The sequence below is a fragment of the Cupressus sempervirens genome, chromosome 2, assembly GCF_028749045.1.
Source record: "Cupressus sempervirens isolate cs-2001-9-10 chromosome 2, ASM2874904v1, whole genome shotgun sequence".
In the NCBI taxonomy this organism is placed as follows: domain Eukaryota; kingdom Viridiplantae; phylum Streptophyta; class Pinopsida; order Cupressales; family Cupressaceae; genus Cupressus; species Cupressus sempervirens.
In genome coordinates, this window is record NC_143119.1 from 728,409,269 (window position 1) to 728,422,801 (window position 13,533).

At 35.5% G+C, this 13,533-nt stretch overlaps 1 protein-coding gene across 3 annotated transcripts in view; it reads left to right on the plus strand.

Annotated features, from left to right (window-relative positions):
* The window catches only part of RUS1 (root UVB sensitive-like protein (Protein of unknown function, DUF647)), a 123,094-nt gene that overhangs the window by 66,662 nt on the left and 42,899 nt on the right, over positions 1 to 13,533 (plus strand). For all 3 annotated transcript variants that reach the window (XR_016360172.1, XM_089815196.1, XM_089815197.1), the window contains exon 6: positions 12,200 to 12,318. Coding sequence is in view for 2 of the 3 variants with exons in the window: in XM_089815196.1 (XP_089671322.1) it covers positions 12,200 to 12,318 (119 nt within the window). In the remaining variant the exon portion in view is untranslated. The remainder of the gene's footprint in view (positions 1 to 12,199; positions 12,319 to 13,533) is intronic.

The following is a 13,533-nucleotide window of genomic DNA, read 5'->3' on the forward strand; positions in this document are numbered from 1 at the left end:
TTCAAATTTCTTTTCCTTCCAATTACTTATTCGTGATAGTTTCTCAAGATTAGATAAATACTTATATTCAATATTCATATAAATGAAAACAATTCACAAATTAATCCAAGTGTAAAGTAATGATAACCATGAAATACTTCAATTTAATCTTACCTCCTCATAAATAAAAATGATAATACCTGTTTCCGAAAAACAATTGAATGCATGGCTTATCTCTGTCTGACGCATTTTCGACATCTTCTGAGAGGTGAAACATTGTCAGGGGCTTAACCACCCAACCTCAAACCACAACATATCCCCACACGATCTCTAATGAGAAAGGCCCTCCCTACTCGGAATTGATAGGGTACATCTTACCATCCACTGGACATCATGGTATACAACACGCCATATGACTTGGTAGCAAGAATGTGCATGAGCTATTAATTCATATTTAAATGATAACATTGAAATGTCATAACTAATTACTGTTTCATGTTGTTGTAGATTTCCTTTCTCTCACCTCGTCACCCATTTTCTTAGCTACACAGTCGGGTGAGTCCCAGGTGTTTGGAATCCTCATGCAACTGGTTCTGTCAGTTTTACATGCTTCCAGCATTTCACTAACTATGATTACATAATTATGTTCTTTAAAGATCTCAAATTGAATGTCTAATTAATTAATTCCACCACTTCACCATAACGCCTGGTGAATTTCATCGTGTTTGGATTTATTGATAATATTTTCATCTTTGTATGGCATGAATGAATGAATAACTTCCTAAGCTAAATATAATTGCTCGTAGCTTACATTGCACTTCAATCTCTTATATGAATAACTGATACGCTTTTATGAATTAAGAATCATCTACAATATAAGAACAATTTCCAATAACTAGAAATCAAATACTGTTCACCATATTTCAGTCTGTGTTTATATTAGTTCCATTACGTTGGATTTTTCATGATTTCTTATTCATCACCAGATTGAGTATAAATGGAAGAATTTTAGATTCTGAACTTCATAGCATTACCATTCATCATTTTGAGATAGTTTATGGATTAAGGAACAATCAATGATATGAACATATTTGGTGACCTAATATCTTGTAATTGATATCCAACTGGATGATAACTTTATTGCTTAGAACCTTAAATGAATTCAAAGAATTTTCGAATCTCACATATTCGGTTATATATAAATAAGAAGCATGACAGACTTTTATTCATAGGTCAGCGTCACATGATCAAATAGGAATCGACACACTTTTTCAAGCAGTGTCTTAATATCTTAAAGAAAAACCATAGACATTAAAAGAGGAAAACGATAATCTTTTCATGAAATACGACAGACTTATGCATTACATCTTTATCTTATTATCTTAAGGAAAACGACAGACCTGGAAAGGGAAAACAATGGTAACCTTTACTTAAATCATTGTCATAATACAGACAACCTAAGGAACGAATTTCTGAATCCAAAATATTCCTGTAGAAAGCATAATATAAATGGTTATGGGTTGCATCAGATATCTCTTACGTGACCAAAACTGAGATCGACTTGCACTTGATTAAATTCGCCAACCCTGCTATCAAACCCGTGGCATATGGAAAACATTTTAAGTTGGGAAAAGATAATTTTCTGAAAGAAGGTGATTGGTTGATGCATTTTGAGCAGAGCTCAGCCTCTCCGGTGATATCAAGTAATATATCCGGTTGCTAAGGAGAAGAAATGGTCAAGAAATTTGAATGCCAAAAGACGATTAAGAAATCCATAATATAGAATAAGCTGACTCTACAGCTTCATCAGTTACAAGAATCCTTTTGAATTCCTAAGATGACCATTGGAGTTCCAATTATTAAATTGACTATTGGAAAGAATTCGAAGATTATAATAATATTATTATTATAATTTGAACATTATTATAATGTACAACTATTAAATTATCAAAAGATAATGGTGCCAAAACATTTAATATTTAAAAGCATGTAGTTAAATATTTATTAAAAAATAATTTAATGAAGGATAAACTAAAATCTTTTAAGATACATTTTATTTTTAAACTCAATTATTTTAATTAAAATTATTAAATAAGTCATGCGAGTCCTGTAGATGTATCATCTTTCAAATCGCTAGGTCCTCGACTTGTCTGCTCGGTGATGGTGATGCCTTGCCTAATTCTTTTCTGACAATGCTTCCACACTTTCGAGAAGCTCCCTGCAGGGAATTTCTTTGTAATTAAATTATAGATTATAAATAATCGTATCAGTTAACCTTTCATCTTAATTTCATGAATTTGCGATTAACGATCAACTAACATGTCATCTGCACTTGAAATCATAACGACCAACTTACCATTTCACCAGATTATATCAAATTAAACTACCAACTAGCTCCATGTAAACCTCAACGGTCATATTTCAAGCTAGGTCAAAAATTGGGATGTAACACCCCCTCCCTTGTTAGGGTTAGTATGCATACTTAGGATTTTCTTCTTGATATACCCAATTCTTGCTGGTAATGTTGAGCCTCTCTGAGTGTTAGTGACCTCATCCCAAGTTTCTACTTTACCTTCAATCCTTAAGGTCTGGTTAGATATGTATTTCTAATTAGATGGGTTTGGATTGGGTATGATGGTGTTTTGGTGAGGATTTGGTATCATTCTTCTTGACCTGCTATATCATTTGTGCATTATACTTTGTGGAGGTTTGATGTGTCAGATACATATTAGGAAGGCCTTTCAAAACCCATAAACTTTCTAGGATGTTAGCTCTGTTTTTGTATCTAGGCATCAAGGACTTATTCACTATTTGTGCTTTCTTGGTCATTTTCAAGTTCTTTCTTTCCAAAATTGTTGGAATTGGTTTATTCTTCCTCTTCATTTGGAAAGAAAATATAAAGATCTCTCAATTTTTTTCGTTTGTTATCCGGCGCTACTTCCTTTACATATGATTTGTCTCTAGTTCCCCAAGTAGAATATGAATTGTTATGTTACCATGTGCAAAAGAAATTTCCTACACCCTAGAGCCCACAACACCACCATTGACATTATTAAAACATCTTAATCCTACGTTGCAGGGTTTGGACCCTGCTAGTCGGGTTCGGGTCTTTCTCGGTTCCAGACTTGTGTTGGGTCCGTGGCGGGATTGGTAAGGGTCTGCGCCACGGACTATGAGTCTGCAGATCTGCAGACCCACTAGGACCTGTAGTCCATGCCACGAACCCTATACGGCTCTTCAAGGACTTGGGAGGACCCCCAAAGACCCTACAAGAACCCTCAAGAACCGTGCACAAACCCACAACCCATGAGGCCAAAAAGTATGTTAAAAACACCAAATTTATATATTGATTATTTTAATATGGCACAGTTATATATATTTATATAAAAATGAGCCTTAATTAAGCTCTTAATTAATTCATGTATATATTATATCAAATTGTAGTAAATCCAACACAAAGATGATTTAAAATATGACACCAAATTAAAATATATATTGAATAACTGGGAACCATATTGACAATCAAGCCTAGTCCCAATATTGTTTCTCTTATTTCTTATAATATATAATGCATATACATATATACACACAGACACATATATAACCTCCCTAGAAACCCAACTTGGGAATTTTTTTTTACTTGAACCCAAGAGCTCGAATCCGTCCTTGAACCTGAACTGACAATTTAGTTTTAATCTTAATAAGGCTCTAAAAGTACCGAATGGCTTTTTCATCTCAACCACTTGAAAGTCTACAATATGTTTGATGCCTTTGATGTTTGACTACAATATTTTACTACATGCCTAGTGTCTACATATTGGATCCATTGACGGGGCTTATATTCACAGGCGGTTTGACAAATTTAGTTCTACCATGTTTCTCCTAGGTGGTGGCTGGAATTATGTTTAAGTATGCTCGAAGATCTATGCTCGAAGATCTACCATTCCATATTTCACTAATTATTATTTAAATGTACATTGATGAGTAGTTGGTGGATGTTGATTTGGAGCTGCAATAGTTTCTACATATATGCAGTTATGTATGAAGAGGGCACCATACCAAAATCCATAGTGTGTGTTTTTGGAGCTGCAATAGTTTCTACATATATGCAGTTATGTATGAAGAGGGCACCATACAAAATCCAATGATTCTAGTCAAAGAACTTCATGCAAATCAATATCATTTCCTTTCATCACCATTTGTTAGGTAATATGCATCCGTCACCATTTGATAGGCTATGTGTATGGCAGTGGCTATAATAGAGCCCTCCTAATTTGCAAAATTGACCGTATAGGATATCCCTATGGTTGCATACATGCCAACTAGGTTTGTTGATCTTAGTGATATCCAAGCTTCCCCAACAAATGTTGCTCTAGTAAGTTTTGTCACGTTTGCATTCTTTATGCCTTTCTCTGGTGGAAAGTCCCCACATGCCATACCCCAATGAGCACTTGAATCACCTTTGTGATTCAATGATGTCTATTGAGGTAAAGATATTCATCATGTAACCCACTGAGCACTATGTAAACTCATTTTTCTTGTGAAATCTAGTAACTCTTACCAGAGGTCCACTTTTTTAATTCAGCCATGCAGCTATATTGTGGTAAGTAGTTGTTTGCTATGAGCTGTAGCAAGGTCTTGTTGATCTCCTCAAAATTTATATGATATCCAATTTTGCATTGTTGTATGGATATATTTTTGGATATCCTTTGTGTAAATAACGTTTTTGGGCACCTTACAAAATGTGTCATCCAGATCGACCTTTAGTGCTTTATATTTGGGTTTGCGTTTTCTTGAGGGGACGATAATAGTTGTCGCCATGTGTATAGTGCTCAAAGAATTGTGAGAGGGCACTGTGGAGCTAGGATTTTTCCTCTGAAACGTTGAGTTTGGGGGGGTAAAATGATAGCAATAGTGAGTGTGGGTAGCTGTTTTCTTCTTTTCCTGCCCTTTTTCTTTATCTACCCAATTCTTGTTGGTAATGTAGAGTTCCCTAGTGAGTGTTAGCGACCTCATACCAAGTTTCTACTTTATTTTTGTTTCTTTAAGGTTTGGTTAGGTTTGTATTTATAATTAGGTGGCATATTCGGTGTCTAGGTTTGGATTGGATATTTGGTGTTTTGAGGAGTTTTTATTATCATTCTTCTTGACTCGCCATATCATTTGATGCTTAATTGTACTTTGTGGAGGTTTGATGTGTCAACTATGTACTAGGAAGGCGCTTTGGAACCTATAAATCTACTAGGATGTTAACTTTGTTCTATTTGTATCTTGGCATTAAGGACTTCATCGTTATCTACAAGTTCAATCTCTCCAAAATCGTTGGAGTTGGTTTCTTCTTCCTCTATATTTGAGATTAGATATAAAGATTTCTCAAATCTTCTCTTTCATTACCCTACATTACTTCCTTTACATATGTTCTAACCTCTATTTCTCCAAGTGGAATGTGGACTATTATGCTACTGTGTGCAAATAAAATTTCTTACTTTTGAGAGTCCACAACATCACCACTGGCATTATTAAACCATCTTAATCCTAATAAGGCTCTAAAAGTTTCGATTGTCTCCTTCATCTCAACCATTTGAAAGTCTAGAACTTGTTTGATGCCTTTGATGTTGACTTCAACATTTTTCTACATGCCTAGTGTCTTCATACTAGATCCATCTGCGGGGCTTATACCCATGGTTGGCTTGACAAGTCTAGTTCTACCAAGTTTCTCCTAGGTGGCAGCTGGGATGACATTCAGGTCTGCTCCAAGATCTACCATTCCATGTATTACCTAATAATAATTTAAATGTACATTGACGAATGAAAGACTATTCTTCCAGTTTCAGTTGTTGAATGGCTTTGTTTCTGCTTTTGTTTATTCCAACCTATTCCTAGTTGTTTCAAATTTACTACCAAGTCTTTTTGTCATTTTAAGGAGGCCAAGTCCTTCAACATCTTTGCCTCATCTTCAATAAAACATCCTACCTCTTGTGTTTTTGTATAATATGTTGTTTAGCATTGTCTACTATCTTCTCACATTTATTTCTTGTGGTATGGAAATATTCAACTTCCTTATTCAACACTGGAGCCCTCATATTCCTCTTCAACCTCCCTATGTCTATCTTGACAATGTCAATTCCTTCTTTGGTAAGAGCTGTAGCTTTCTTTTTTGGTCTGACTTTCCATAACCGCTTCATCTTTGGTACTTGTTCCTCTTTGGTGTACTCTCATTGAATGTGTTCAAGGACCAAATGTCAATCTCTTGGCAATGTCTTATCCACCATGGTGACGCTCTCTAGATTATTCAAGTTCCTCTTTATAGGTCATCACTTCTAGTTTGGTTTTCGACATTTTGAAAGAATTTCCTAGCATGTTCACATTTGAGTGGGTCATTGTTTTTATCTCCATAGAGGGACATTTCCTTTTATTTCCAATCCCCAACACTTGGATGCACATTATCTCACAATTGAAGCTTGTAGTATCATTCCTTCTTCCTTGGTCTCTATCTCCTCTATAGTTGGATTTTCGATTGTCCTCAATATAATCTTGTTGTTAGTGTTCTACATAGCATGGGCATTCCTATTTTCTCTTCGGGGGGATGCCTATATCCTCCATCATTTCTTTCATCTGCACAAAAATTGTGGCTATGGCATTCTTGATGGCAATGATTTCCTCCATTCTAGAGTGGAGGTTGATAATCCAGTTAATCTTCGATCAAGTGGGTATCCCTTTCTTTACAGTAGCACATTATGTTGAATTAGTTTTAACTAGTGTAACCCTAGTATTGGGGTACGTTGGGAGGAGTTTTTAGGATGTGCGAAAAATGGGCCTCATTTTCGGGACGACGGGGGGACAGCCAAGGGATGATGACAAGGGGAGGATGGGGTGGTACAGAGGGGTGTTGTATAGTATACATAGAGAACTTGAAATGCTAGTTACAAAATGATGTTTCAATAGAACATATCAAATTAAAATACTTAAACATGAAAAAATTGCAACATGAATTAGAACCATTGAACATTCAACATAGTAACATATTACATACCCAATAGTAACATTTAAAGATCAAAATTCAAATAGGAATTCAAGTGCTCATCTCAGTGGCAGCATGGTTGCCAAATGTCAGAGGTAGGGGTACTTGGGTATTCAATTACCCGGTGCAGGGATGTCTTGGGGACATGTACTTGAAGGTTTGGGAAGAGGGTGCAAGTCCATGTGTTACACTGGTTTTGACTTCCATATGTAGTGAAACGCCATTCTTTCTCCTTGTGCTTTAAGACAACTATTCCAAATACGACCTTCCCTAGAGCAGTATGTGCTCTATATCTCTTAGGTTTCTTGGGCTCTTTTGCTAGTATTTTGTTTTGAATTATTAACTTTTGAACTAATAATTGAAGTTCCTTTATTTCCTCTTCTGTTTCATGTTTCTCTATTCTTTTCCAAGGTTGTGCTTCAATTCAGTCATTCATTGTTATGAGGTCTGTTAGGAGTCAAAGACCCTTCCATCCAATCCTATCGCAATGTCTTGTAATCCGGAAATGAACTATTCAATCTTTTGTTTCTCTGACAATGGTTCTTCTAATCTATACCAAACTTTTGAACCTCTTATCATATGGCTTAATAGATTCGTTTTCTTTTTCCACCAATTTTCTCATTTTCCTCACACTTTCAATAGGAATAGTCGTGGTATCAAAATTTACCAAGAAATCATCCTAGATTTCTTCCCAGCTATTTTTATGTTGGTGATGGTTTTTCCTATACTAGTCTAATTCTTCTTTTCTAACAGGAGATATAAAATCCACTAGTATATGCCTCTTTTCTTTCACAACTCTTCTCTCCCATATGGATACTAGTAAGAATATGGGTTAGGTGATTTAAATAGTGATAAGTAGGAGATATTTCCACAGCAAGTCAAAAACCAATCCTGATAGCAATATCACGATTTCAATAGTGTCTAGGCCAAAACCAAATATCTTGATTGAGGCTTCCATTTCATGCGGTCTCTTCTCTGATGTAGATCTCTGGATTTGAGGGCTTTTCTTTTTTGTCTTTCTTATTTTTTTAAACTATTTATCACTTGATAACTACTAAGTTGTCGATTCAAGTGTGAATGCGGATGCAAGTAAGAGAATCACGTGTGCAGATGCACAAACTCTTTTGGAGGTTTTGGATGCATATATATCCACACACAGACATATATATATATATATATATATATATATATATATATATATATATATATATATATATATATATATATATATATATTTATATCTATATTATATATATCTATATATATATTTATAAATAAATAAATAAATAAATATATATATGGGTGTGTGTGTGTGTGTGTGTGTGTGTGTGTGCAAAGAAATGCAAGAATATACAAATTAAACAATTTGATAGTATGATACTTTATCATTCATCTCGAAAGATTCTTTGAAAAGCTTTCTTGCACCCATTAGCAACTTCTTCATTTGCATATGGTGCTACTCTATCTAACGTAGCAATATTTTTGATGCTAGAACACCTTAGAGATAGGGCATACACAAGGAGGTGCAATGGGGTGGTCATCTCTTCAGAGCAACAATGAATGGTTGTTTATACCATATTGCCCAAGGTTTCACATTCTATGGGGTCATTCTCATGTGTTTGTATCACAATTTTTACCTTCTCCACCATTGTATCCTTGTTGTCATAAACATCCCCCGAACAAGGTGAAGCTGTATATGCTAGTCATGATAGGCTTGGTGAAATTCAACACATATTACACACAAGCCCACCAATTGCCAATGTCTTGACCTTATGAGCCCTCTCCAAATGTGAAGCCTTCCATACACTCCAATGGTTGGAAATGATCATTTGGCTCATGCCTCTTGCACCTTGACAAGTTGTCTTGTAACTATAGTATGATTCACAAATTTGACGCAACACCCACTAGGTTGGATGGTCTGAAAGCAGACTATCCAGCCAAGTTACTAAACAATCTCAGCTGAAGCATAATACAAGATATAACAAAAATTCCAATTGTTTATTCTTCAATAACCAAGTACATGCAACATGCTGAGCTGTAAGGCCTTCCCGGTTACAATCAATATATCAACAAAGACAACAACAATTTCAAAAAGATATCGCAAGAACCAAACACTTCTAGGTAGCCCAATCTTGTAACATCACAACAACCTGGTAGAAACCCCAAGAAAGATCTAAACTTGTGCTCGCAAGCCACCAAGAAATCTTCTTGTTTCCTAAGCCCACACTTAGGGACTAGCTTTGCCAACTGATATACTTCACAACTCTTCTCTCAGCTAACTACCTTACAGTGCTACCCATGGCTTCCTTTTATACATCATGGTCTTTACAAATAGAACACTCTAGAACTCAAGACAAAACAATCAATCCACATCATGATCAATGTATCAAATTAAATGCACAGGCCGACCAACCAAAATAACCAAGAATGCACCCATTGGTGAACACTCCAATCAAGCTCGTTAGCACAACAACTGAGCACATTCATATCCACCGAGCATCACTGAGCACTAACATTGATTGAGTTGAACATCAATCGACCACAAGTTCATCAACCGAGCACGTTCAATAAAGCAACATCCTCCAATCGAGAACCACCACCAACTCCCATCACTGAGATCCAAAACCAAACTCAAACATACAGGATTGCCAACTACCCCTGGTTGCTCTTGCATCAAAATCAGGTCTAATCAACCTAAGTAAAGTTAATAATAATATGTTAATAGATATTAAGTGAATTTATACAATTTGATAATTGAACATGACGTAAAATTAAAAAATTATTAAAATAAAATAAATTTTGTAATTACAATTTACCTTCAACTACTCCAATTTAGAGAAAGATCTCAATATCGAATATGATATTTGGTGGTTCATCGCAAACATTTGGATCTCCTCCCCCTCTTGGTATATTTATTTCACCCAATCTATTTGAGTGCCATCATGCTCCATCGCCAAGTTGATGGAGTGTACGGTGTCCAAAAAATGTGGTCATATCGGTCCTCAATAGAAGCATCCATAGCCGTACAATTTTGCATTGTCTCGTTCTCACTACTCACCAATTCTATAGCCTCAATGAGAATCCTGAAATGAACTGTGCATCTTTCACTTGCCCTAAAAATCCTTGCCCCTTTGGGGGACACTGCAATTAGATTAATCAATTGATGGTTTTTGGTATCTTTCCATCCGTCATAAATAATAGGAATACCCAAAGTTTTCCTAGTATCTCTAATTGGTTTAAGAGACATCTCTATAGAAGTCCTCTCTTTTTGCGATATGATAGTACGCACCTTTTCATAACCAGAACTCGTGTAACCAACCGATGCACTAGTGATGGCTGTCACCATCTCCTTCCAATATGGCGATCTCACCAAGTTGAAAGGAAGACCGTTGGCATAGAGGTAATGTCCAATGACTTAATCAACAAACTCTCTCGCCTTCATTTAAAATGTCGTGTCCAATGGACCTCTTTTGCAAGCGGAAATTTCTATTTCCTCTTCCACTCCTGGTACTAGCAAGAATGGATGTTTAGAGGATACAACTAGTTCAATGGATAATGCATTTTTTTTCTTTCTGGATGGACCACCATAAGAATTTTCTTTTGATCCTCTAACCAATTTATTAACCTTTTCTTATTCTTTTACATATCCTACTATTTGTGCAGCAAACATCCCCTTTTTATCTTTGCTTTCACATACTCCCATTCCTTTACTAGAAGAGCCCATAAAATGAAATGTAACTCCAGAATATGAGCTATTAAATGGTTTGCTATCACATGCGTTACGCTTCCAAATGTATGACATAATGACACACATCCAACAACCTATTATATTCTTGTGGTATGTTTCCATAGAGAAGATTCTGCCTCAATTTTGTATTTATCAATTCCCAGCTCTCCCACTAAACTTTCACTACTGGCGGCAGCCATTCTTACACAAGATGATCTGATTACTTGCTATTATAAGAAATTAAATAAATTTTAAGTAGTAAGAAACTATGAATGTCAAGTATACAAGTGCAAAAAAGATACAAAAATATTAAAATAGATAACTAAACTTGTTTCCTTATTTCTTCAAAAAAAAAAAGGATTTTTTTTGAATTGAAAATTTCATCAAAATCTCAAAAAAATTCATTTAAAGGCTGAAGAATGGGATCAATTGCTTACCTTAGATGCTTAGATCTCCTTTGTGGAAGCTGTCTAGCACCCCACAAACGATCCTTTTTGAAAATAATCACCTACTCTTCAAGATGCCAAAATGGAGACCAAACGAGAACAGAGCAAAGCAACAAACAGAATGAGACAATGGCCTCGATTACAACAGTTTTAGGGCTTAGAGGAAAAAAATATTTAAAAATGTTATTCGGCACATGTTTTAAGTTTTTTTTGATTTTAACATCACTTATAATGTTTTTATGCCCATTGCCCCCCCGGATGTGCTCAGATGCATAGGAATGCCTGTGGATGTCCACAAGAAGGGCTTCAGTGCTCTGCAGATGCACTATGAATGTGCTGGATGCACATCCACTAGCATCCACAGGGGCTGCAGCACTTCCTGTGCGCTTCTGATAGCACCCGTCTCCACCTCTGCTTCTACCTCTGCCTCTGCCTCCAGATGAATTGGCATCCGCATCCAGGGGTTGGCAGAGAGCATCCAGCAATAATGATAACTACATTGATAATTCCTTGCAAAGTTCTTCTTGATGATAAATTGCCCTTGAAGAACTGGTTCTTGTATTCCCTTCCTTTCTTGAATGTAGTATTTAGTTGCTATGGGCAAGTTTGGCATTTGACAGTGCAACAAAGTTCTGGTAATTGATATTATTCTTTAAAAGAGTTGGTAGAATGTTCATCTAAAATTGATTCTCTCAAAATTTATCAAAAGTATAAGCTTGTCTTTGTAATTAGAAAACTGTAACTGTGCTTTTTAAAGAATGTTATGTATAGTGACTGTTTTTGGCATCTCTGCCTTTTAAATGTGTTTGTGCAATTTTCAAATATCTTATGAATTGACTTTTTAAATTAGTAAAAAGAGCTTAAACTTATAGAGATGCCAACAATACAGTAAAGCTCATAGAATTATTTGCAATTTTCAGTATAGAATTTAGTGGCAGTTGATTGCTAGAAATTCTATCAAATTTGTAATGTGTGTTGGCTGTAATTTCAACGACAACATTTTTCCTTGTAAACTATACACTGCAGGTTTAATATTCAGCGAGTACCTTTATAGTGGCTGCATCCCAACTGTCAAGGAGGTCAATGATGAGGAACCCATATTTACCCGAGTGCCTTTCCTCAAGACTCAATTAAATTCATGTCTAGTAAGTTTCATAATGAACTTTCCTTAATTATTTCTCTTTGAATTTGGCCAAATCTGAAGTATGTTATTCAACAAGGCCATGATAAACAGTTTTTATTGTTTTGGTTGAAATGATGTTTATCAGAAAATTAGGTGTCTGGATTCTGTTTATTGAGATGTGCGCAAAACACATTTTCAAACATTTAGTAATTTTTTATTCATAACAAATATATGGTTATCAAGACGCAATATCACTATTGAATAATAAATTAATTAATACTCTGGTATGGATGAAAAGGGTAATGTTGCCATAGACCCCAGGAACAACTACCAATTGAGTAGGAGAATGTAAGTGATTTTCTGAGTAGAGTACTATTTGGCACAAACTTCAATGCATGTAGGGCACAATTATTAATGGGGAAGTGACACTGGTGGTTGTAATTTACATTGTGTAAGTTACCTTACTATATATAATTAATTGTTCTAATTGCATAATAAAAAATAATAAATGTGAATGTTTACAAATATGTCTAAACGTTATATTATACCCAATACCTCCTTTGATGATTGAACTAAAAACTTTTCAAGTTTGTTTTGAAATTTAACAAGCAGAATAAAAACAAGAGAGTTTGTCATTAAGTACGCAGACTACTCTGGTGATGTGTAGTAGAAGAGAGAAGTGTCTCTAACATCAACCAAATTTTGAGGGTAGTGAGAGGGCCAATATACTTGTTGTGAGCATGATAAACTGATTTCTTCACTAACTTTAAACCACTTTGATTGTTACCATTAGGTCAAGTGTTTGAGGAAGTTGGAGATCACACAAAACTCAGCATAGCCACCCTTCACCACTGGGATAGTGTTGTGATGTTTTCACACCATTATCCCATTGCAAATGGGGACCCCCTCTTTTAACTCAGTTGTTAGGTTAGTTAGGCTTGGCACTAGAGTTGGCAGTTCAGAGCTTTAAAGGACTGAGGGGTGATTGATAAATCAAGTTGTCAAGCTGTGATTTCAAAGTGAGAGTATTAAAATTAAAGTCCTTCGAGGTCAAGTTATAGTGGGTTGAGTAAAAAATTCTAATTGTATTTACAATTTGGCTAGTCAAATAGTCCAAAATACATTATAAATGCATATTTATGCTGAAGGCGTTTCATATATGGAATGAATGACCTGCAACAAGAGATTGATAGTTTGTACTCCTCCATAAGGATGCAAGACGATTGCGCTCATCTGA